Below are 21512 nucleotides of genomic sequence, written 5' to 3'. Positions count from 1 at the left end.
AGGTTTTTAAGCAGAGGCTAGATGGCCATCTGTTAGCAATGCTGATTCTATGACCTTAGGCAGATCATGAGAGGGAGGGCACCTTAGCCATCTTCTGGGCATGGAGTAGGGGGTCACTGGGGTGTGTGTGTGTGGGGGGGAGGTAGTAATGAATTTCCTGCCTTGTGCAGGGGGTTGGACTAGATGACCCTGGTGTTCCCTTCCAACTCTATGATTCTATGATTCTATTCTATGATTCTATGATGTTCAGAGGTAGTTTGCCATTGCCTGCCTTTGTGACCCTGGACTACCTTGGTGGTCTCCCATCCAAGTACTAACCACGGCCTACCCTACTGAGCCTCTGATGAAGCTAGCCTGGGCCATTTGGTCAGGGTGGAGATGAACAGAGGTGGTTTGCCATGGCCTGCCTCTGCATAGCAACCCTGGACTTCCTCAGTGGTCTCCCATCCAAGCACTAACCAGGGCCGACCTTGCTTAGATTCTGAGAACTGACGAGATCTGTTTAGCCTGGGCCATCCAGGTCAGGAATACATATCCTGACAAAACAAACGTTAATTGCAATGTAAATAAATATTGGATTTCAGTAGCACAGTTAATGTCAGGAGCAGTGAAGCAAGTTCCATCTGTGAAAATAGTAAGCTCAGCCAGTTCCTGGACAGGAAATTGAGGAAACACCATCATTTGCAAATGCCAGCCAGTACAATTAATCCTCATGTTGACTGATCGTTGGCATATAACGTGGACACCTGCTGAACACAGTTGCCAACCTCCAGGTGGAGCCTGGAGACCTCCCAGAATGACAACTGATCTCCAAACTACAGAGATCGGTTCCCCTGGAGAAAATGGCTGCTTTGTAGAGTGGACTGCATGGCCTTCAGCCTTCTGCAGTCCCTCCTTTCCCAGATCTCACCCTCCCCAGGCTCCACCCACAAACCTCTGGGAATTTTCCAACCTGGAGCTGGCAAACCCTACTCAACAAGCAAGGTGGAAATCCGGCAAATGGCAAGGGGGGGTCCATGAGTGGGGAGGGTTGGACCGCAACCCTGTCATTGGGGAGGGGTCGTGGCTCAGAGGTACAGCCTCTGCTTGGCATGCAGAAGGTCTCAGGTTCAATCCCCAGTGGCATCTCCAGTTAAAGGGACCAGGCAAGTAGTTGGTGTGAAAGACCTTTGCCTGAGACCCTGAAGAGCCAAGGGGAGGGGCCGTGGCTCAGTGGTAGAGCATCTGCTTGGCCTGCAGAGGGTCCCAGGTTCAATCCCCGGCATCTCCAGTGAAAGGGACTAGGCAGGTAGGTGATGTGAAAGACTCCTGCCTGAGACCCTGGAGAGCCGCTGCTGGCCTGGGTAGACAATGCTGACTTTGATGGACCGAGGGTCTGATTCAGTATAAGGCAGCTTCATGTGTTCATGTGCCGATTCTTTGGGTTGTAGCTCAGTGGTAGAGCCCCTACTTGGCATGCAGAAGGTCCCAGGTTCAATCCCCGGCATCTCCAGTTAAAGGGACCAGGCAGGTAAGTGATGTGAAAGACCACCTCCTGAGACCCTGGAGAGCCACTGCCGGTCTGAGTAGACAATACTGACTTTGATGGACCGAGTGTCTGATTTGGTATAAGGCAGCTTCATGTGTTCAACCCTGTCAACTTTCTCCTTCTGGGCTGAGTTCACTTGCCTTCTCAACATTAATGTCATCCGTCTCACAAACCCCACAAAGGGAAGAAGGCAGGAGAAGGAAAACACACAACCACCCTCTGATTGTCGCAGACCCACACGCCTGCAAGTTTCCGTGTCGCACACGGTGGTTGCTCCAGGCCGGGGGCTTTTGCCAAGATGGGCCTGGACACTTGGACCTCCCCCCCCCCCCCGAGTTATGAAAAACTGAAAGGAAGAGGCGACATGCCATTTACTTACCCAGCCAACTTCTGTTTAAATACACTGAAACGAATACTGGAGGGACTGTGAAGAAATCGACCACTGAGTTTACTTCCAGCCAGAACCACAACTTGTCGTTGGCTGCTATGAACTGGGAAGGGGAGAGAGGAAAGGGAGAAAAAGGCATGAAGACTTGTATTTTAGGCAGCTTTCCTCTTTAGCAAGCACAGATCAGCCTCACGCCACAAACTCAAGGTTTTACTTCAGCATTTCCTATCAGCCGTACATTGCAAGTGCCGGTTGGAGAGGATGCTTTTATTGCCCCTCCTCCCAATGAATATTTGGAACCTTTCCCTGTAACCTTATTCTTTTGGAGGAGTTCTGTCCTGTAGCTATAGCAGCCAGCTGTAGGGGAGGGGTCATGGCTCAGTGGTACAGCATCTGCTTGGCATGCAGAAGGTCTCAGGTTCCATCCCCGGCATCTCCAGTTAAAGGGACCAAGTGAGTAGGTGATGTGAATAGACCTCTACCTGAGACCCTGGAGAGCTGCTGCCAGTCTGAGTAGGCAATACTGACTTTGACGGACCAAGGGTCTGATTCAGTATAAGGCAGCTTCATGCGTTCATGTGTTATCAACTCCATGATGAAAAATTCCAGGAGATCTGGAAGGGGAGCCTGGGGAAGGTGTCGTTTGGGGAGGGGAGGAACCTCTGTGGGGTATAATGCCTCCAAAGCAGCCATTTCCCCCCAGGGCAACTGATCTCTGTCATCTGGAGATCAGTTGTCATTCTGGGAGATCTCCAGGCCCCACCTGGAGGTTGGCGATGCTGAAGAGAGGAGGGTGCACACATGCTGAATGAATGGATGGATAGATATGGGCAACTGGAATGGCTTCATTCATTCTTTGTACATTGACAAACAAGGTCAACCGGGGGGGGGGGGAGGCCGGTACTTACCCGCAAGCCAAAGTAGAGTAGAAAGAACACGTTGAAAGCCATGTCAATCTGTAACGTGAAATCTTTATAGAAATTCTGGCAAGATTCTATTGGGCTATTAGAGAGAAGAAAAGATGGAAGTAAATGTGAGGGGAAACAATCAGCATGTCGTACAAATAACAACACACACAATAAAAGTCAGTTTTTTTATTTTGATTAGATGATGGGCTGAGCGCAAGAGCCCTCCCCACCTCGCCAAAAACCAGGCAGGCATTTATTTTGGAAGGGACTCGGGTGGTCAGCCATTTTTACCATTCTTCGTTTCGATTGACGGCTGGGGTGAAAACATGCAGGCGTCTTTAAGGAAGGCCAAGCAAGAGAATCTCCCGGGGCTGCAGAACCCCCTCCCCACCATTAACCCTTACAGAACCGGCTTCAGATATCCAGGGCCATTTCCCAACATATTCCAAGGGAGGTTGCCAACTTTTCTTAGCAGCTCCAACCCTGTTCTGCTGTTGTTTGACAACAGCAGGTGAAAAATCTCCTTCTCATACTGAGAAAAGCTTCACCGGCTCATTGCCCTAGCTGTAGGCTTGCCAGGTCTGGGTTGGGAAACTCCTGGAGATTTTGGGGTGGAGGCTGGGGAGGCTGGGGTTTGGGGAGAGGCGCGACCTCCGTTGGATATAATGCCATAGAATCCAGCCTCCAAAGCAGTCAGTTTTCTCCAGGGGAAGTGATCTCTGTAGTCTGGAGACCAATTGTCATTCCAGGAGATCTCCAGGCCACACCTGGAGGTTGGCAGCCAGCTCAAGCAGCATGCCTGGCTGGGTCCCGTATCCCCCCACCCCTGATCAGTTGGCAACCCTTGGTCTCATACATACAATTGGCTCTCATTATACTATTCTTTACAGATTTTGAACCAGGAAAAAACATTTTTAATAAATAATACTGCGGGAAATTCTTTGCAAAGTTGTCGAATTATTTTATGTTATTCCCTTCCTCCCCTGTCTGCTTAAGAAAAAGAGGTCCTTGCTTATGGATGCCTTCTGCATCAGCAACAGGGGAAGGGGCATTTTGACAGGTTTTTCTTGCTTACCAAACAAGAGGTTTGTATTTGGCTAGACACTCTGCACGTTTCCTATTAGGACAGTACATACTGGCAGGATCCGAAGCAGTGCTGTTAAGGGTTAATTTCCCACATGCGCCATTGAAGACATTTCCCCTCAAGACCCTCGGGCAGCCATTCCAATTTTTTGAATGTTACTCACAGACCAATGCAACCCCTGCAGCACTGTCTATACAAACTGGTACTGGGGTCGATTCAGATTTATTATTAATACAGCCTAAGCCAGTAAAACACATGTGTACTGCGGTAGAGGTTCAAGGTATTTAGCTCCTTGTCAACTGAAGGAAGTACATTTTGGGATTTATTTGAGACATTCCCAGGGGAGGACTGGCGGGATTACGGCCCCCTCCCCACCCCGCCAGGTTAAGTAGTATAACCTGATATGCAAAGCAAATTTCGAATCCATCAGCAATACTTAAAGTGGAGGGACGGGGGAATAGATTTGAGGAAACAGAACATACACCCCCAAACAAAAAAAGATCCCTTGACTTTACTGGTATAAATAGAGCACTGGGTATCATACCAGTTGGTATAGCCACAGAGGTTAAACCAGGTTAAGTTGTATAACCTGATATTCAAAGCAAATTTCATATCCATCAGCATAACTCGCAGGAAAGATATTTTCTCAGGCTCCAAATTTACTTAAAGCAGAGGGATGGGAGAATAGGTTTGAGGAAACAGAACACACACACCCCAAACTCAAACCAGCTTACAATCACCTTCCTTTCCCCTCCCCACAACAGACACCCTGTGAGGTAGGTGGGGCTGAGCGAGCTGTGACTAGCCCAAGGTCACCCAGCTGGCTTCGTGTGTAGGAGTGGGGGAAACAAATCCAGTTCACCAGATTAGCCTCCGCCGCTCATGGGGAGGAGTGGGGGAATCAAACCCGGTTCTCCAAATCAGAGTCCACCGCTCCAAACCACTGCTCTTAACCACTACATTTACTAAATTTACTTAAAAGCAGAGGGATGGGAGAATAGGCTTGAGGAAACAGAACCCCCCCCCCAAAAAAAAGATCCCTTGACTTTACTGGTATAAGCAGAGCAGAAGGCATCATACCAGTTAGTAAAGCCACAGAGGTCAGGCGAAACTGCCCAACAAGCAAGACTTTCTGAGCGTTAAGAGCATCCATAATCGAATTAAAGGCAGTGGGGGGGAAATGAGATGTCCAAGGCGCGGAGCATGCGGCCAGCCTCCTATGGACTTGCAAACATTTTAAACACATGTATATTTATCATAAAGTGATTGCCACTTCAACTTAAATTCATCTATTAAGTTCCTTTTCACCAGATATGTTAATTTTGACATTAAAGCAAAGTCAAATAGTTTACTAATCCATTCGGCTGTTTCTGGGATTGTGGTTGCTTTCCAAAGTGTGGGGGTTTGTTTGTTTTTTTGAAAGGCCCAAACGTTACTGAATGCCAAATGGTAAAACCCCACTCTTATATAAGAAGGCTTAACCCCAAAAGCCAAGCAAAGGATGGAATGTATCTGTGGCACAAGAAGAAGAAGAAGAAGAAGAAGAAGAAGAAGAAGAAGAAGAAGAAGAAGAAGAAGAAGAAGAAGAAGAAGAAGAAGAAGAGGAGGAGGAGGAGGAGGAGGAGGAGGAGGAGGAGGAGGAGGAGGAGGAGGAGGAGGAGTTGGTTTTTATATGTGGTTTTTATACCACTCCCTTAAGTGGTAGACTTTCTCTACCACTTAAGGGAGAATCAAACCGGCTTACAATCTCCTCCCCTTCCCCTCCCCACAACAGACACCCTGTGAGGTAGATGGGGCTGAGAGAGCCCCAACAGAGCTGTAACTTGCCCAAGGTCACCCAGCTGGCATCATGTGTAGGAGTGGGGAAACCAAACGGTTTCTCCAAATTAGCCTCCGCCGCTCATGTGGAGGAGTGGGAAATCAAACCCGGTTCTCCAGATCAGAGTCCACCGCTCCAAACCACCGCTCTTAACCACTACACCATGCTGGCTCTCTAGAAGAGGAGGAGGAGGAGGAAGAAGAGAACTGGTTTTTATACCCTGATCTTCTCTATCTTTTAAGGAGTCTCAAACCAGCTTACAATCTCCTTCTGTTCCCCTCCCCACAACAGACACCCTGTGAGGTAGGTGGGGCTGAGAGAGTTCAGAGAGAACCGTGACTGGCCTGAGGTCACCCAGCAGGCTTCATGTGGAGGAGTGGGGAAACCAACCCCGGTTCTCCAGATTAGAGTCTGCCACTTTTATCCACTACACCACGCTGGCTCTCTAGCATCTCACATTGGTCTGGCAAAAATAAAATTTGGTTTCTACCTCACAGAAAACAGGGTAAAGCAGTTAAAGGGACCGGGCAAGTAGGTGATGGGAAAGTCCCTTTTCTGCCTGAGACCCCGGAGAGCTGCTGCCGGTCTGAGTAGACAAGACTGACTTGGATGGACCAAGAAGGCTCTGATTCAGTAGAAGGCAGATTCATGTGTTCATGTGTTCACCCCCCCCCCCCCAACGCCTCAATTTTCTCCCAGGGGTCTGATCTCTGTTGTCTGGAGATGAGCTGTAATTCCAGGGGATCCCCAGGCCCCACCTGGAGGCTGGCATCCCTAGGCGAGATCCACCTCGGCACTTTGCAGCTGACAGATCTGACGAGGAATGTGCCGTACGTGTCTTCCTGGTGACACCCACAAAAGCCAGAGGCGAAGAAAAGCCCTGTTGACGCCCAGCATTTGCTTCCTGCACGTCTCTCTCCTACACCCAGCTGTTTGCAAGAGCTGGAAACGCTTTGGCTCATCTGTGCATTTCAGACCATGGGTGGGTGGGGAGGAAGGGCATCACAAATTTGAATGCCCCTGCACGTTTAAAAAACAGCAACATGTCCCTTTGCATCCAAGATAGCAGAGAAAAGGGTTTTGGGGAGTGAGGGTCAAACTCCCCTCCGTTTGAATGGTAACAGGCTTGTCTACCGCAAGCCTCACCTGGCAAAACGGGGGGAAAATGTATATCAGTTGATCTTAGATTTCAAATTAGGCATGCATTCTGGGCAAAGCGGATGCCCATTTATCGCACTGCTGCTCAGGAAGCCGCTCCGCACATTCTTGTTCTGTGGGAACATTTCGATTTGATTACTGATCTTGTGTTATGTGACCAGGGTTGCCAGCTCTGGGTTGAGAAATACCTGGAGATTTTGGGGATGGAGCTTGAGGAGGGCGGGGTTTGGGGAGGGGAGGGACTTCAACGGGGTATAAGGCCAAAGATTCTACCTTCCAAGGTGGCCATTTTCTCCAGGTGAACTGATGTATGTCACCTGGAGATCAGTTGTAATAGTGGAGGGATCTCCAGGTATCACCTGGAGTTGGCAACCTTATGTATGCCCTGTGGTTGGACCTGGTTTTTTTTATTTGTTGTGGGTTTGCTGCTTTGCTAGTTGATAAGCTCAGGTTTCTTTCCTTCATTTGCACCCTGCCGTGGCCTTTCTCCCCAATGGGGACCCAAAGCAACTTACACCATTCCCCTCTCCTTTTCATCCTCACAACAACCCTGAGGTAGGCTAGGCTCAGAGTGGCTAACTGGCCCAAGCTCGCCCAGCAAGCTTCCGTGGCGCAAGTTGGGATTCGAAACCAGGCCTCCCGGATCATACCCTGACACTCGAACCACTACACTACAGGACGGATTAGTGGTTTTTTCCCCCTGCAGTTGGTTTGCTCTGTTTGATTAATCTTTGTGTTTATTTTATCGGATATCTTACTGTTTTATTTATTGCTGAAAAGCTGAGTAAAAAAATATCTTAACAAATAATCAGTAACTCCATTAAAAAAAACCACTTAGGGCACTTTCATACATGCCAAATAACTTTCAATCCACTTTCTATGCACTTTGCAGCTGGATTTTACGGTGTGATGCAGCAAAATCCACTTGCAAACTATCATTAAAGTGCATTGAAAGCGGATTGAAAGTGGATTATTCAGTATCTGTGAAAGTGCAGTTAGTTTCCTGGGCCCCGTCTTCACAGGAATGAGTGGCAATGCTAATAACCCATTTCTACTTATCCTAGATCAACACCCTGGAGAGCAACATGTCGGAGTTCCCTCATCTGTGATTGAGGTTACGCACACAGTGCAATCCCAAGCGTGTATACTTAGAAGTAAATTCCACTGAGCTCAATGGTACTTACTCGCTAGTAAATGCTGCTTAGGAGTGCAGCCAGTTACGGTCTAATTCAGGAGCCCGCAACCTTTTTGAACCTCTGGGGTCACCTATGGAATTCTGACACAGCATGGCGGGCACAGGGACAAAATGGCTACCACGGGAGGCGGAGCCATCCACAAAAATGGCTGCCACAGCTTACCTTCAGTCATGCAGTTGAAGAGCCTTGTCCTATGATGGCAGCTGCGGCCAAAGCAATGCTTTTAACAAAATATTGTCGAAGGCTTTCACGGTCAGAGTTCATTGGTTCTTGTAGGTTATCCGGGCTGTGTAACCGTGGTCTTGGAATTTTCTTTCCTGACGTTTCGCCAGCAACTGTGGCAGGCATCTTCAGAGTAGTAACACTGAAGGACAGTGTCTCTCAGTGTCAAGGGTGTAGGAAGAGTAATATATAGTCAGAAAGGGGTTGGGTTTGAGCTGAGTATTGTCCTGCAAAAGTATTGTCCTGTAAGTATCAAATACTTACAGGACAATACTTTTGCAGGACAATACTCAGCTCAAACCCAACCCCTTTCTGACTATATATTACTCTTCCTACACCCTTGACACTGAGAGACACTGTCCTTCAGTGTTACTACTCTGAAGATGCCTGCCACAGTTGCTGGCGAAACGTCAGGAAAGAAAATTCCAAGACCACGGTTACACAGCCCGGATAACCTACAAGAACCAATGCTTTTAACAGTTTGCACAGCCAATCAAATTGCCTTTGGCCAACCAGAAGCCTTGCTGGGCAAAAGGTCCCCCCTCTGCTCCCACCAACTTCCTGAAAACACTTGGTGAGCCCCAGAAAAGTGTCTTGGGCCCCATGATGCCTACAGGTGCCACGGTGGGGGCAACTGCTCTGATACCCTGTAGGCAACAACCACACACCCCACATCCATTCTATACGAACACCTCACACTGATAGAAGATCGCCAGCTGTTGTGCTCTGGATTCACGAAGATCAGCCTGTCCCCACCCCAGCCATGAATTAAGGAAGATGTGTAAAGAAGTTTCCACTCTTCTATTGACTGTCTGTAGAATCCAAGGAAAGACACAAACCCTATCTTTGTTTACAACTTCTGGAAAGAAATGGTTGTTTTGCAAGATGAAGAAAGATCAGCTGACTAAGGGTCCATCAAGCTGAGCACCCTGTTTCCAACGTTGGACACCAGATGCCTCCAGGATACTTATGGGCACCAAGGCCTTGGTCCTTGCCCACAGTATCTGATATTTAGAGGCACATGGGCCACCATGTGGACTTACAAGTCCCATCCAGATGTATCATTGCCAACTCAGGGTTTGGAAATTCCTGGAAGCTACCACTTTCTCTAGGGGAACAGACCACTGTAGTCTGGAGGTCAGCGGTAATTCTGGGAGAGCTCCAGGCTTCGCCTGGTGGTCGGAAACCCTACCCAGACACCACAGTTAACAGTAGGGTGGCCAACCTCCAGGTGGCACATGGAAAACTCCTACTATCACTTGAGTAGGGGCCAGTAACTGCTGCTCAACCTAACCAATCTTAGAGGGGTATTGTGAGAATACAATGGGCAGATGGACCCCACAAACTGCCCTGAACTTGTTGGAAGAAGGCCAAGATAAAAGTCTATCTGGTGGACTTCTGCAGGTAGGCCCTGCATCCCCTTCTCAACCCCTCCTTCCTCCCCACTGGCTTCATTTGATGCATTTGGAATAAGTCCTTCAAGCGTTTATAAAATTATTCAGGAACCTACAGCATCCCAACAAGTAGCCTCCTGTCATCTAATCGTGCCCCAATGATGACCCGTCTCTATTTTCTTCCTTCTGTCTTCCCGGGAGATAATTAGAACGCCGCTGCCACACTTCTAACAAAACTCTACAGCATGCCAATTAACCGTTGCAAATAATGCTGACTGGGCAGGTTGCATTAAATGCGTAATTTAGTCTGAAATTGTAAGGACAGCAGAAGCGGTAATTGATGAATGGCAAATGTAAAACAAAGAGATGCTGTTATAATCAATATGTCGGTTGCAGGTTAGTATATAATCCAGGGGAAGGAGTAATTAGACATGTTTTCTGTCCCCACACGTGACGGCTCTATCCCTGCTGTGACAGATCTCTTTATTTTGTTGGACAGAGCACGTTTTGGTGCTCAAGGAGAAAAATCTAAGTTTCGGTAACATATAACGGGCTTTGGCTCAGTTCTGGCCTAATGCGAAGCCATGGTTTAATTTAATTAAATGTTGTTATTGTGATCAGCCGAATGCAGGTCAGGGTCACCGAGCGAAGGGGGGTGCTGGGGGTACAAAGTTTAGGGTCAGCTTGAGGGCTGAAGAAGCTGGGATCACACTCGGTTCAGCAAACACATTTCGCTTCATTTTCTGCACTGTGGCCACGAGGGGCATAGGGAAGAAAGAGCACAGGAAGGAGCAGCTCGGACATCTGGGTACAGTTTGCTGCTCTTTTTTAGCAGCAAACTTTTTGTAAAGCTCTCCATTGCTACAAACTACAATGAGGCTGAGGCAAACATGAGACGTTGTTAAACCATGAACTAACCTGGTCCTGTCTCCCTCCCATCTTCTGTGTTTGTTACCCTCCCCCCAAATTTCCAGTCTCATTATCCCTACTCCTAGCTGGGGAGGGGCTGTGGCTCAGGGGCAGAGCATCTGCTTGGTATGCAGAAGGTCCCAGGTTCAATTCCTGGCATCTCCAGTTAAAGGGACCAGGCAAGTAGGTGATTTGAAAGACCTCAGCCTGAGACCCTGGAGAGCCATTGCCGGTCTGTGTAGACAATACTGATTTTGATGGATCAAGGGCCTGATTCAGTAGAAGGCAGCTATCATGTGTTCTTCTAGGGGAGGGGCTGTGGCTCAGTGGTAGGGCATCTGCTTGGTATGCAGAAGGTCCCAGGTTCAATCCCCAGCATCTCCACTTAAAGGGGCTAGGCAAGTAGGTAAAGTGAAAGACCCCTGCCTGAGACCCTGGTCTGAGTAGACAATACTGACTTTGATGGACCAAGGGTCTGATTCAGTATAAGGCAGCTTCGTGAGTTCGTGCGTGCGAGTTAAAACACACTTGACAGTAGAATAGAAAACCTCTGTTCAAATTGTGCCATGTTAGATTCAGATTTATTAATACAGCATAAACCAGTAAAAGCACATGTGTCATTTATAGTGCCAAGTGAGTATTTCCTAAGAATCTATCAAATCAGTGAAATGGTGATTTCTCAAACACACACACACACCACCACCACTTTACACGCACTGTGACCTGTATTAATCTGTTTTAATGATTATAAATGTGGTATGGTAAATGCCTTAGATCTAGTTTACATCATAGCAAGCAATACTCCGGCTTAAATGTGTGACTTTAATTGATGTTGGTGGTTTTAAAATACATCTTTTTTTTTAAAGGACATACGAAGTCTTAGATTAGAATGCTGAACAACCCGTCCACAAATAATTAGAAGTGATTAAATTACATATTAAACACTGTTGAAGCAAAGGGTTATTCTGATTATTGTTATATTAGTGGGACAAATGATATTTGGCCTTTGGAAAGCGCAACTCTGCTACTCTAGATATAGGGTTGCCAAGTCCCTCTGCCACAGGCGGGAGGTTTTTGGGGCGGAGCCTGAGGAGGGCGGGGTTTGGGGAGGGGAGGGACTTCAATGCCATAGAGTCCAATTGCCGAAGTGGCCATTTTCTCCAGGGGAACTGATCTCTGCAGGCTGGAGATCAGTTGTTATAGCTGGAGATCTCCAGGTAGTACCTGGAGGTTGGCAACCCTATCTTGACATTAAGCTTCAGCTAGCGCCCACTTCATCATATGTAAGAAGTGTATCCTATATGGGTAGAAGTGTGCGTAAATATAAAATTACAAAATTAGACACATGGCTGTAGAGAGGCTTGTACAGATATAGAAAACTGTATAAATACAAAGGCTTATAAACTAAGGAATTATATGAAGAAAATGAAGCGTGAAAATTGTCTTGCTGCCTCACTGCCAAATTTACCCGCAGTGAACTTGACTAGCAGTAGGTTAAGGACAGCCAAAAGGAAGTATTATATCGCATGCTGCATAATACATTTATTGAATAAACTGCTGTAAGAGGTGACACCCCCACGTATCACACCCTTATTTATGAAAGGGGTGTAATTATTCTGAGTATTTTTTTCTCCCCTTTGCTCATCATTATCCCCTTAGCGTAAATGCCGTGTGAGCCTGTACAAGCCAGCCTCCTTCTAGAGGCATAGAATAGTTAAGAATTAGCATTTCAGCCAAATACACCTTGTTCTGCCTTGACCCCAAGACACCCGCTTTTAAAAAAGCCTTCCATTTATTGAAATATGGCTTTTCAATTGAGCAAATTAAGGGGAGAAAGCATGGCTTTCCTGCGAGACGTGTATTGATCAGTTGTAAACACCCTGGCTACTTAAGCAATTTGGAGCCGAAGGCCTCGCTTTAAAAGAATGGCACCAAAAGGCTCGTTAATCGCTTGGACCACAAAAGGTTTTTTTTGTTGGTTGGTTAAAATCACTTCTCTGCTTGACCTACAAAATGTGTTCAATGACTAGAAAGGTTTTCCTTTCCAATTGATGAAATGTTTAGTCGGCATCAACAAGAACACCAAGGTAGAAATTTGTTCTTTGAAAAGAAGAAGAAGAAGAAGAAGAAGAAGAAGAAGAAGAAGAAGAAGAAGAAGAAGAAGAAGAAGAAGAGTTGGTTTTTATACCTGGCTTTTCTCTACCTTTAAGGAGTCTTACCTTTAAGTAGCTTACAATCACCTTCCCTCCCCCCCAAAAAAACAGACATCTTGTGAGGTAGGTGGGGCTGAGAGAGTTTGGAGACCAAGGTCACCCAGCAGGCTTCATGTGAAGGTGGGAGTGAGGTGTAGATGACCAGGGAAGGCAATGGCAAACCACCCCATAAAACATCGCTTGGCAAACGTCAGTATATGAGGTCACCCCATGGGTCAGGAATGACCTGGTGCTTGCACAGGGAACTACTTTTACCTTTAAAATTATTTTGACTTCTAGAATTCAGGCCATATGGCCAAGAAGCAAGTTTTCGTTGTCACTGGGAAATTAGCAGTCAATCCCTTTCAGATAAAGTATCTACATTTGATCATACAATCTACGCTAACCTGTATAAAGCATGATGTGACTTCAGAGCCATTATCTGGGCAAGTCTAAGATGAAGCAAAGGAAGGGAAGGCAGCATGGTAGAGTCCACTCTTGACCGATCTTAGAAGCTAAGCAGGGTCAGTACTTTGAGGGGAGAAGAGCAGAAGGAGCGGGGAATCAACATGGTTCTCCAGATTAGAGTGTGCTGCTCATGTGGAGGAGCGGGGAATCAAACCCGGTTCTCCAGATTAGCATCTGCCGTCATGTGGAGGAGCAGGGAATCAAACCCAGTTCTCCAGATTAGAGTCCGCCACTCATGTGGAGGAGTGGGGAATCAAACCCGGTTCTCCAGATTAGTGTCTGCCGCACATGTGGAGGAGCGGGGAATCAAACCCCGTTCTCCAGATCAGAGTCCTCTACTCTTAACCACTACAACATGCCGGTGATTCTTTGGCTCCAGGTGCTGTTTGGTATTATTGGTCTTCTTGCACGTTCATAAAGCTCTCTCTTATCTGCTAGGGAACAGGTCTCTGGAGGAGAAAGAGTTTCAGGTACTTAACAGTATCATCAGGAAAGAAATTAAGTTGTTAATTGTCATCCTCTTCTTCTGCAAGGAACATTGATATTAATACTATTTTTTTAAAAAGCAGAAGTGTGAATTTGCAACTGCAATTCTTGAAGTGTGTGACCAGCCACAGTGAAACATACCGGTAAGTATGTTCAAAAGCATTTGCCAAGATAAATTTAGCTATTCTCTGCCTCCCCCTCCTTCCGGTACATATTCTCCCTCCACTGTCAAACCTTCTAGGGTAAGTTAATGATCATATTTACTAGGCTTTGGTAGCCAAGTATGTCACTTATAAGAATTGTCAGCACCACCTTGGAGACCAAGCCCTACGAGGAAAGGCTGAGGGATTTAGGGAATGTTTAGTCTGGAGAAGAGGAGGTTGAGGGGGGACAGGATTGCTCTCTTGAAGTATCTGAAAGGCTGTCACTTAGAGGAGGGCAGGGAGCTGTTCCTCTTGGCAGCAGAGGACAGGACTCACAATAATGGATATAAATTATGGGTGGAAAGGTACCGGCTGGATATTGGGCTGTGGGAATTACAGGAAGAGTTGTTCAACAGTGGAATCAGCTTCCTAGGGAGGTGGTGAGCTCCCCCCTTACTGGCAGTCTTTAAGCAAAGGCTGGACAAGCACTTGTCCGGGATGCTCTAGGCTGATCCTACATTCAGCAGGGGGTGGGACTAGATGGCCTCTATAGCCTCTCCCAACTCTATGATTCTATTATTCACCCAATTGCCAACCAAGAGGCAGAAGTAGGAGCATCATCGGTGATGAAGGGATGAAAAAGCAGGGCTTCCTGGAGGCAAGAGACTGGGGTCCTTGTCCAGCCATGGCTCTCTCTCTCCCCCCACAAAGCAGCCTTCTGGAAAACCCACCCGTTGGACAGAGATGTGGTCACAGCAAGCAAAACATGCGTCGGTCTGTTTAGGGATGGCTTTTCCTTAGGCCCGTACATTTATAAACCATCTGCCTTCAGGGAACATGACTTTGACAGCTTCTGCCAAGGAACGGCCACGTTTTAAGCAATTCAGGCCACATTTTAGCACACGTCGAACACGCGCATACTGGCTATGAATGTTCGGCCGCACAGGGGACCGACATGAACTGAAAAGCACAGCCTTAGACACGCACATTGCTCCCCTGAAGAAGATTATGAATACAGGGCAAGCTATCTCTGTAAGACTGCAAGATCAGATCTTTTCACAGAGGAACCTTTAATGAAGGGTCCCCAGTTGGGCATCTGTGGGTGCCCACCATGCATTTTTAGAAAAGGGGTTGGGCCAGTGGGTTTTTGCCCAGCAAGGCTTCCGTTGGAGATTTAACCGAATGTGCAAATTTATGGAAATGTTGCTTCGGCAGCAGCTGCCACCACAGCACAAGGATCTTCATTGTGTGACTGAAGGTAAGCTGTGGCAGCCATTTTGTGGCTGGCTCCGCCTCCTGTGGCAACCATTTCCCATTGTATGGGAAGCAGCACCTGAAGGAAAGAAGGAAGTGAGGGTTTTTTATAAGCCCCACTTCCTGCGTATGTGGATGAGAGACCAAGTCCTATGAGGAAAGGTTGAAGGAGCTGGGTATGTTTAGCCTGGAGAGGAGAAGACTGAGAGGGGACATGAGAACCATCTTCAAGTACTTGAGGGGCTGTCACATAGAGGAGGGTGCCGAGTTGTTTTCTGTTGCTCAAGAAGGTCGGACCAGAGCCAACGGGTTGAAATTAAATCAAAAGAGTTTCCGTCTAGACATTAGGAAGAATTTTCTAACCGTTAGAGCGGTTCCTCAATGGAACAGGCTTCCTTGGGAGGTGGTGAGCTCTCCTTCCCTGGAGGTTTTTAAGAAGAGGTTGGATGACCATCTGTCAGCAATGCTGATTCTGTGACCTTAGGCAGATGATGAGAGGGAGGGCATCTTGGCCATCTTCTGGTCACTAGGGGTGTGTGTGTGGGGGGAGATAATTGTGAATTTCCTGCATTGTGAAGGGGGTTGGACTAGATGACCCCGGTGATTCCTTCCAACTCTATGATTCTAAGTGAGTGGGAGGAAAAGAGAAGAGGGCCTGAAGATTAATCCGGGTTACAATGGTAGGCCAACTCTAGAATGGAGGTAGTTTGAGCTATTTTTAATGGGTATAAAACAATGCTGAGAAATAGATCCAGATGTATTCAGGGGTCCCACATTGCTATCTAATTCCTAGGTGGATGCAGGGTTCAGGTTTCTTGTTTCCTAGTCAGGTCTATCTATCAGTCTTTACATTTTCAACCTGCTTTTGGTCCAAGCGATAAATACAACTCTACATTCCTCTGGCTGTTCCAGAAGGCATTGTTTTTTGCCTAGATTTTTATCTGGTCGAATTTATATATATTTTTAAAAAAAATTATATTTAACAGTTAGAGCGGTTCCTCAGTGGAACAGGCTTCCTCGAGAGGTGATGAGCTCTCCTTCCCTAGAGGTTTTTAAGAAGAGGCTAGATGGCCATCTGTCAGCAATGCTGATTCTATGACCTTAAGCAGGTGATGAGAGGGAGGTCATCTTGGCCATCCTCTGGGCATGGAGTAGGGGTCACTGGCAGTGTGTGGGGGGAGGCAGTTGTGAATTCCCTGCATTGTTCAGGAGGTTGGGATAGATGACCCTGGTGGACCCTTCCAACTCTGTGAGTCTATGATTCTATGATCCCTATTGAGTTAATTTGTATTTTAGAATTGCCTCATGGTGATTGTAACTGTTTAAACACACAAACATGAGCAAATATCGCTGCTAACCTTTACAAAAGGCAAAAAAAAAGAAACCTTACATGTTTTTCTTTGCCACTTTACTTATTTACATAATTTTCATTTTCATGCTCAAGGTAGCAATAAACTGTTCGCATCATTCAAAGCTCTTTCAGGAGTTAAGAATATGCACTTTCCCCCTTCCCATTTATCACACGTTTCTACAGGGTAGCAATCAGTTCTGCAATGAAAACAGGCAGATTATTACATTGCAACAGAGATGGGACACAGAAGCTCTGTGACCGGTCCCCGGTACCAAATCGAGGTCAAAAAATGTACTGCAGTTGACCACAGCTGGTTAATTCAGTAGTCAATCAAGAAGCGCTTCGCTAAAATATTGACAAATTTCACATCTCCTCTTGCTTTTTAGGATGAACTTCCTCTAACGCCTTTCAAAACAGAACATTAACGTAGTGTTCTTGAGGATGAGAGAGATTTAACTCTTCATTTCAAATCCCATACAGACAAGGCCAGTCATGTTTCCTTCAGTGGTTCCAAACTCCTTAAAGGTAGAGAAAATTGGGGTATAAAAACCTCCTCCTCCTCCTCCTCTTCATCCTCCTCTACTTCTTATTCTTCTTCCCCTTCTTCCTCGTCTTCTTTTTCCTGTCATCTTCTTCTCCTTTTCCTTCTCCTTCACCCTGGGGCTGGCCAGATTTGGGGAACCGGATCTGACAATACTAGGGTCACAACCAATAAACCAGTTGATCCAGCAAGTTCTGGTGGAGGAACTTCAGGATCATCGGTACAAGCTCTGGTGTAGGAGCTCCAACAGAAAGCTCCTCAAGGACAGTTCAGTTCAGTTTATTTACTATCATTTGACCAGCAGATAAATGTTGTTACAAGGACAAATGCTGGTGAAGAAGCTCCGACTGCAGGCTATGTGGGTGAAATTCTGGTAAGACCAGCTCCGACGGCAGGCTCCTCAGGCAGCTTCTGGCAGAGGAGCTCCGACCGCAGGCTCCTCACAAGCAAGCTCCGGAGGAGTCTAGAACCAGCTCAGTGGGGATCACAACAGATGGAGCTGTTTGGATATTTGCGACAGGCAAATGAAGCAGACTGCACAATTTCATTTCATTTTCAAAAGCTGGTTTCTTATAAATTCTGGTAACTTAACCTTTAACTGTATGTTTGGGAATCTCTCCTACTGCATGGTATTATACTGTATTATCTACTAAGTGCTACCAAGGTTCATCCACTATTATGCCATGTAAGGGGAAGGGGAGGATTGAAATTACTCTTTCTCTCTCTCCTTTGTTCCTGTTTGCATAGCCATTAGCATGTGCATAGCTAATGTGCCTCTGTTGTTTTGCATGGTTCCTTGAGGGGGATTCTTCAAGACAAACACCAAAGGTCGTGTTAAATGGGCTCTTCAGTAATGCGAAGCAGGTCTATGCCGGCTTTGCAGTCACTTCCGGAATGACGGCTCAGCATGCAAAATTCAAAAAAAATATGCGGGGCAATTCAGCCTGGAATGAGCTGCTAATTACCATGCAAAAATGGCAAGAGTTTGCATGCTATTGCTAGTAGCTGCCTGCTAGGCATAAGCTGCCCAGATCCATCCCCATGTAAATCAATATATGGCCCACCCTAGGAGATTTCAGCATTTGGACAGAGCCCAGGAGAAGGCAGGGAATACCGCATTAAGGGGATGGCAAAGTGAAGGTTAACATTTAAATTGCCTTCTTCTTTACTACACCCAAGAACTGAGTTGAGCTGGGGTAGATCATCTTCCCTTTTCTCTACTGTAATGGTATCCATTCACTCCAAGCATCACATGTCCCTGGTCTTGATTTCCAGTTCATGCACTAAATGCTTTGAATGCATCCAGCGTACTGGCTGTTAGAAGAAGCAGGCTGGCATGCACCAAGCAGCATCTGCGTTAGTCCCCGGGCAACCAGAAGGGGGGGGGGGGTAAGAAAAAGGTGAAGTTGCATCATGCAAGCGAAACCAACAACTTGGTCTCGGCAGCAACATGCAGGGGGGGGGGCGTAACCTACATCAATGAGTCTGCAGAGCGGCTCCTGGGTAAGAGTTGATACGAAAGAGGTGGGTTATTTCAGCAATGAAGACACAAGCGGCAAAGTTTACACTGCTGTAAAAAAGACACTGTACATAGCACAAGAATAAGAAGAGTTGGTTTTTATATGCCGACTTTCTCTACCACTTAAGGGAGACTCAAACCAGATTACAATCACCTTCCCTTCCCCTCCCCAAAACGGACACCCTGGGAGGTAGGTGGGGCTGAGAGAGCTCCAACAGAGCTGTGACTTGCCCAAGGTCACCCAGCTGGCTTCGTGTGTAGGAGTAAGGAAACCAACTCGGTTCACCAGATTAGCCTCCACAGCTCATGTGGAAGAGTGGGGAATCAAACCCGGTTCTCTAGATCAGAGTAAAGGTAAAGGTCCCCTGTGCAAGCACCGGGTCATTCCTGACCCATGGGGTGACGTCACATCCCGACGTTTCCAAGGCAGACTTTGTTTGTGGGGTGGTTTGCCAGTGCCTTCCCCAGCCATCTTCCCTTTACCCCCAGCAAGCTGGGTACTCATTTGACCGACCTCGGAAGGATGGAAGGCTGAGTCGACCTTGAGCCGGCGACCTGAAACCGACTTCCGTCGGGATCGAACTCAGGTCGTGAGCAGAGCTTTTGACTGCAGTACTGCAGCTTAACACTCTGAGCCACGGGGCTCCAAACCACCGCTCTTAACCACTACACCATGCTGGCTCTCACAAAAGCAGACCTTCAGTTGGTTGAGAGCATATTCAACCCTCCCCTGGGGAGATAACAGGGAAAGGCATAGATTAAACAGTGTAAACACTGATCCTCAAAACAACCACCCTGCAAGGTAACTGGGAAGAGGTTCTGCCTGTTAGAACAAATGAACATGCTGAGGAGGCTTCTCTACGTCGGAAATCTTGTCCCTTCCCTAGACGTCAATACCTGAATTATGGCATCGAATGAGAGAGGAAGCCGAAGGGAGCCCGAATTTTCCTTGCTCCTTAACAGGTGATGCTGGACAAGAATCAGACCGTGGGACTAGTTCTACGTGCTCCATCACCTCCCTCCTTTCAGAACTCCAAAACCCAGAGCAGAAACACCATTATCCAAACATGCATATTGGGGTTGCCCCCCCCCTCAAGTGCCCTACAGGAGATTTGTCATTTAAAGTGGGACTCCTGTGGTTTGAGCCTGGTGAGCTACTCAGGAAGAGACGTGCAGTGCACCCTTGGGTTTCTTCCAACCTGGTTTCTATGTGTTGATTCTTTGACAGGGATCCTGGAGCAGAGAAGAACAGAACCAAAATCTCGTTCTCGGTACCGCCGTCTACGGCCCCAGACCTGACCACAGGGAAGCAACACTTCTGAGTGATAGAACAACGTGACCAAACAACTGCCTTCAAAATCTCCTGGGTCTGCGTGCTACATTTTCACAGTTCAGATTTAAAACTTTCCTACATTCAATCTAGACCCAAATTCGGACGTTGGCTGAACCTACTTTATTTAGCTCCCGGCCTTTTTGCAACTGCTTTGAAAATGTTTGTGGAGATCCCTTTGAGACATCTCTCTCTCTTTTTTTTTTTTTACGAGGACGAGAGAACAAAAGCCAAAGACAACATCTCTTGAGTTACAGAGATCCTTAAAAATATCTTCGGGCTGTGCAAATATTTTTTCTCCCCCTCAACTGAACGAAGAAATCCCTATACGAACAGCTGAACAATGCCTCATGCCCTTCAGAAGTCAGGTCTCATTTGTTTAGGCTTATAGCATTCCTCTGCTCAATCTCTCTGTCTCTCCATCTCTTTCCCCACTTCTTGTTATTCTCTCTTTCAGCAGGATCCCACATTCTCCGCATCCACAAATTCCCAACACTCGATATAACTGACAACACAGCACTCTAGAGAAGTGGGCAGAGCTGCTAAAAGGACACAGTGCGGTGCGACAGGTAGAACAGATCTGAAGACCAAGAGCCCGATGAGAGGCAGGGCCTCTGTTTTCCTTAGGTTACCATTTGGTCAGAAAATGACATTTGGGTTTTATTTAGCAAGTTTTTCCAGCTTTCAAAAGTGAGCGGATACATACCCAAGCCCTGTGCATGCATGCACCCCTCCACTAAGTCCTCCTTGGCTGATCAAAATAAATAAATAAGCAAAGCTCTTCTGGAAAAGCCAGAACCCTTTGTGGCAGCTGGACAACGCGAGGAGCAGAGGGCCAAAGGAACTCAGAAGCCATGCTGGCCAACTTCTAAGCCAAAGGGGCCCAATCATATGAGCCACACATATATAATATAAATTATGCTCACATATTATATACCCCCACACGCTTAGAACACTAGTATTTCATACATTCAAAGTAGACAGCAAAATGTTCTAAGCACCTATAAACAGGGATCCGCCCAGGAAAGAGGTTGGCTTTATTTAATTTTTAAAAAGATATGGTGCTCATCAAAAATAGGACACTCTCCCACTTTTGCCCTTGGTATTACAGAAAAGGGCATCTAACAAGGAAAATGTTGCAATGACCCGGACTCTAGTTCGGAGCAAGGGGGTACCAGATTGACCACGGGCTCCATGATCACGCAGCTCCATCCACAGAAGAGCCAGGTATTGGCATGGATAATTAAGAGACCTCCCCTCGTAGATATCAAATGATAGCTGAGCCTGGAACGGCTCCCAGACTCCACCACAGCCAGGCCCAGAGCGGCTCCCGAACTCAAGGACTCCTCCAGGATCCGACCCCCCCCCCAAATATATATAAAGGTTTTAATTAAATTTTCAGATTTTTCTACAAATCTAGCGGTCCCCCAAGTTTGCAGAACTATCTGTTTTCTGCCAGTGTGGGCCCAATCCATGGATTTTAGTATCCACAGAGCAGCCAACACTTATTAGATATATGATTATGAATTCCATTCACACGCAGTCACTCACAAAGTAGTATTCCTGGAGTTTTACTCTTCTACTTAAACAGTATACCAAACCACAGTCAGGTAATTAAAACA

General features: G+C 46.9%; 1 protein-coding gene across 5 annotated transcripts in view; it reads right to left on the bottom strand.

Moving 5' to 3' along the window:
* Positions 1-21512, bottom strand: part of KCNMA1 (potassium calcium-activated channel subfamily M alpha 1) — a 372162-nt gene that overhangs the window by 216363 nt on the left and 134287 nt on the right. For all 5 annotated transcript variants that reach the window (XM_056848906.1, XM_056848907.1, XM_056848910.1 and 2 more), the window contains exons 3-4: positions 2825-2918; positions 1908-2019 (exon numbers count right to left, since the gene is read on the bottom strand). In XM_056848906.1, coding sequence (XP_056704884.1) covers positions 1908-2019; positions 2825-2918 — 206 coding nt within the window. The remainder of the gene's footprint in view (positions 1-1907; positions 2020-2824; positions 2919-21512) is intronic.

Source organism: Euleptes europaea, chromosome 4 (assembly GCF_029931775.1).
Source record: "Euleptes europaea isolate rEulEur1 chromosome 4, rEulEur1.hap1, whole genome shotgun sequence".
In the NCBI taxonomy this organism is placed as follows: domain Eukaryota; kingdom Metazoa; phylum Chordata; class Lepidosauria; order Squamata; family Sphaerodactylidae; genus Euleptes; species Euleptes europaea.
This window is presented reverse-complemented; position numbering and strand designations above follow the sequence as displayed.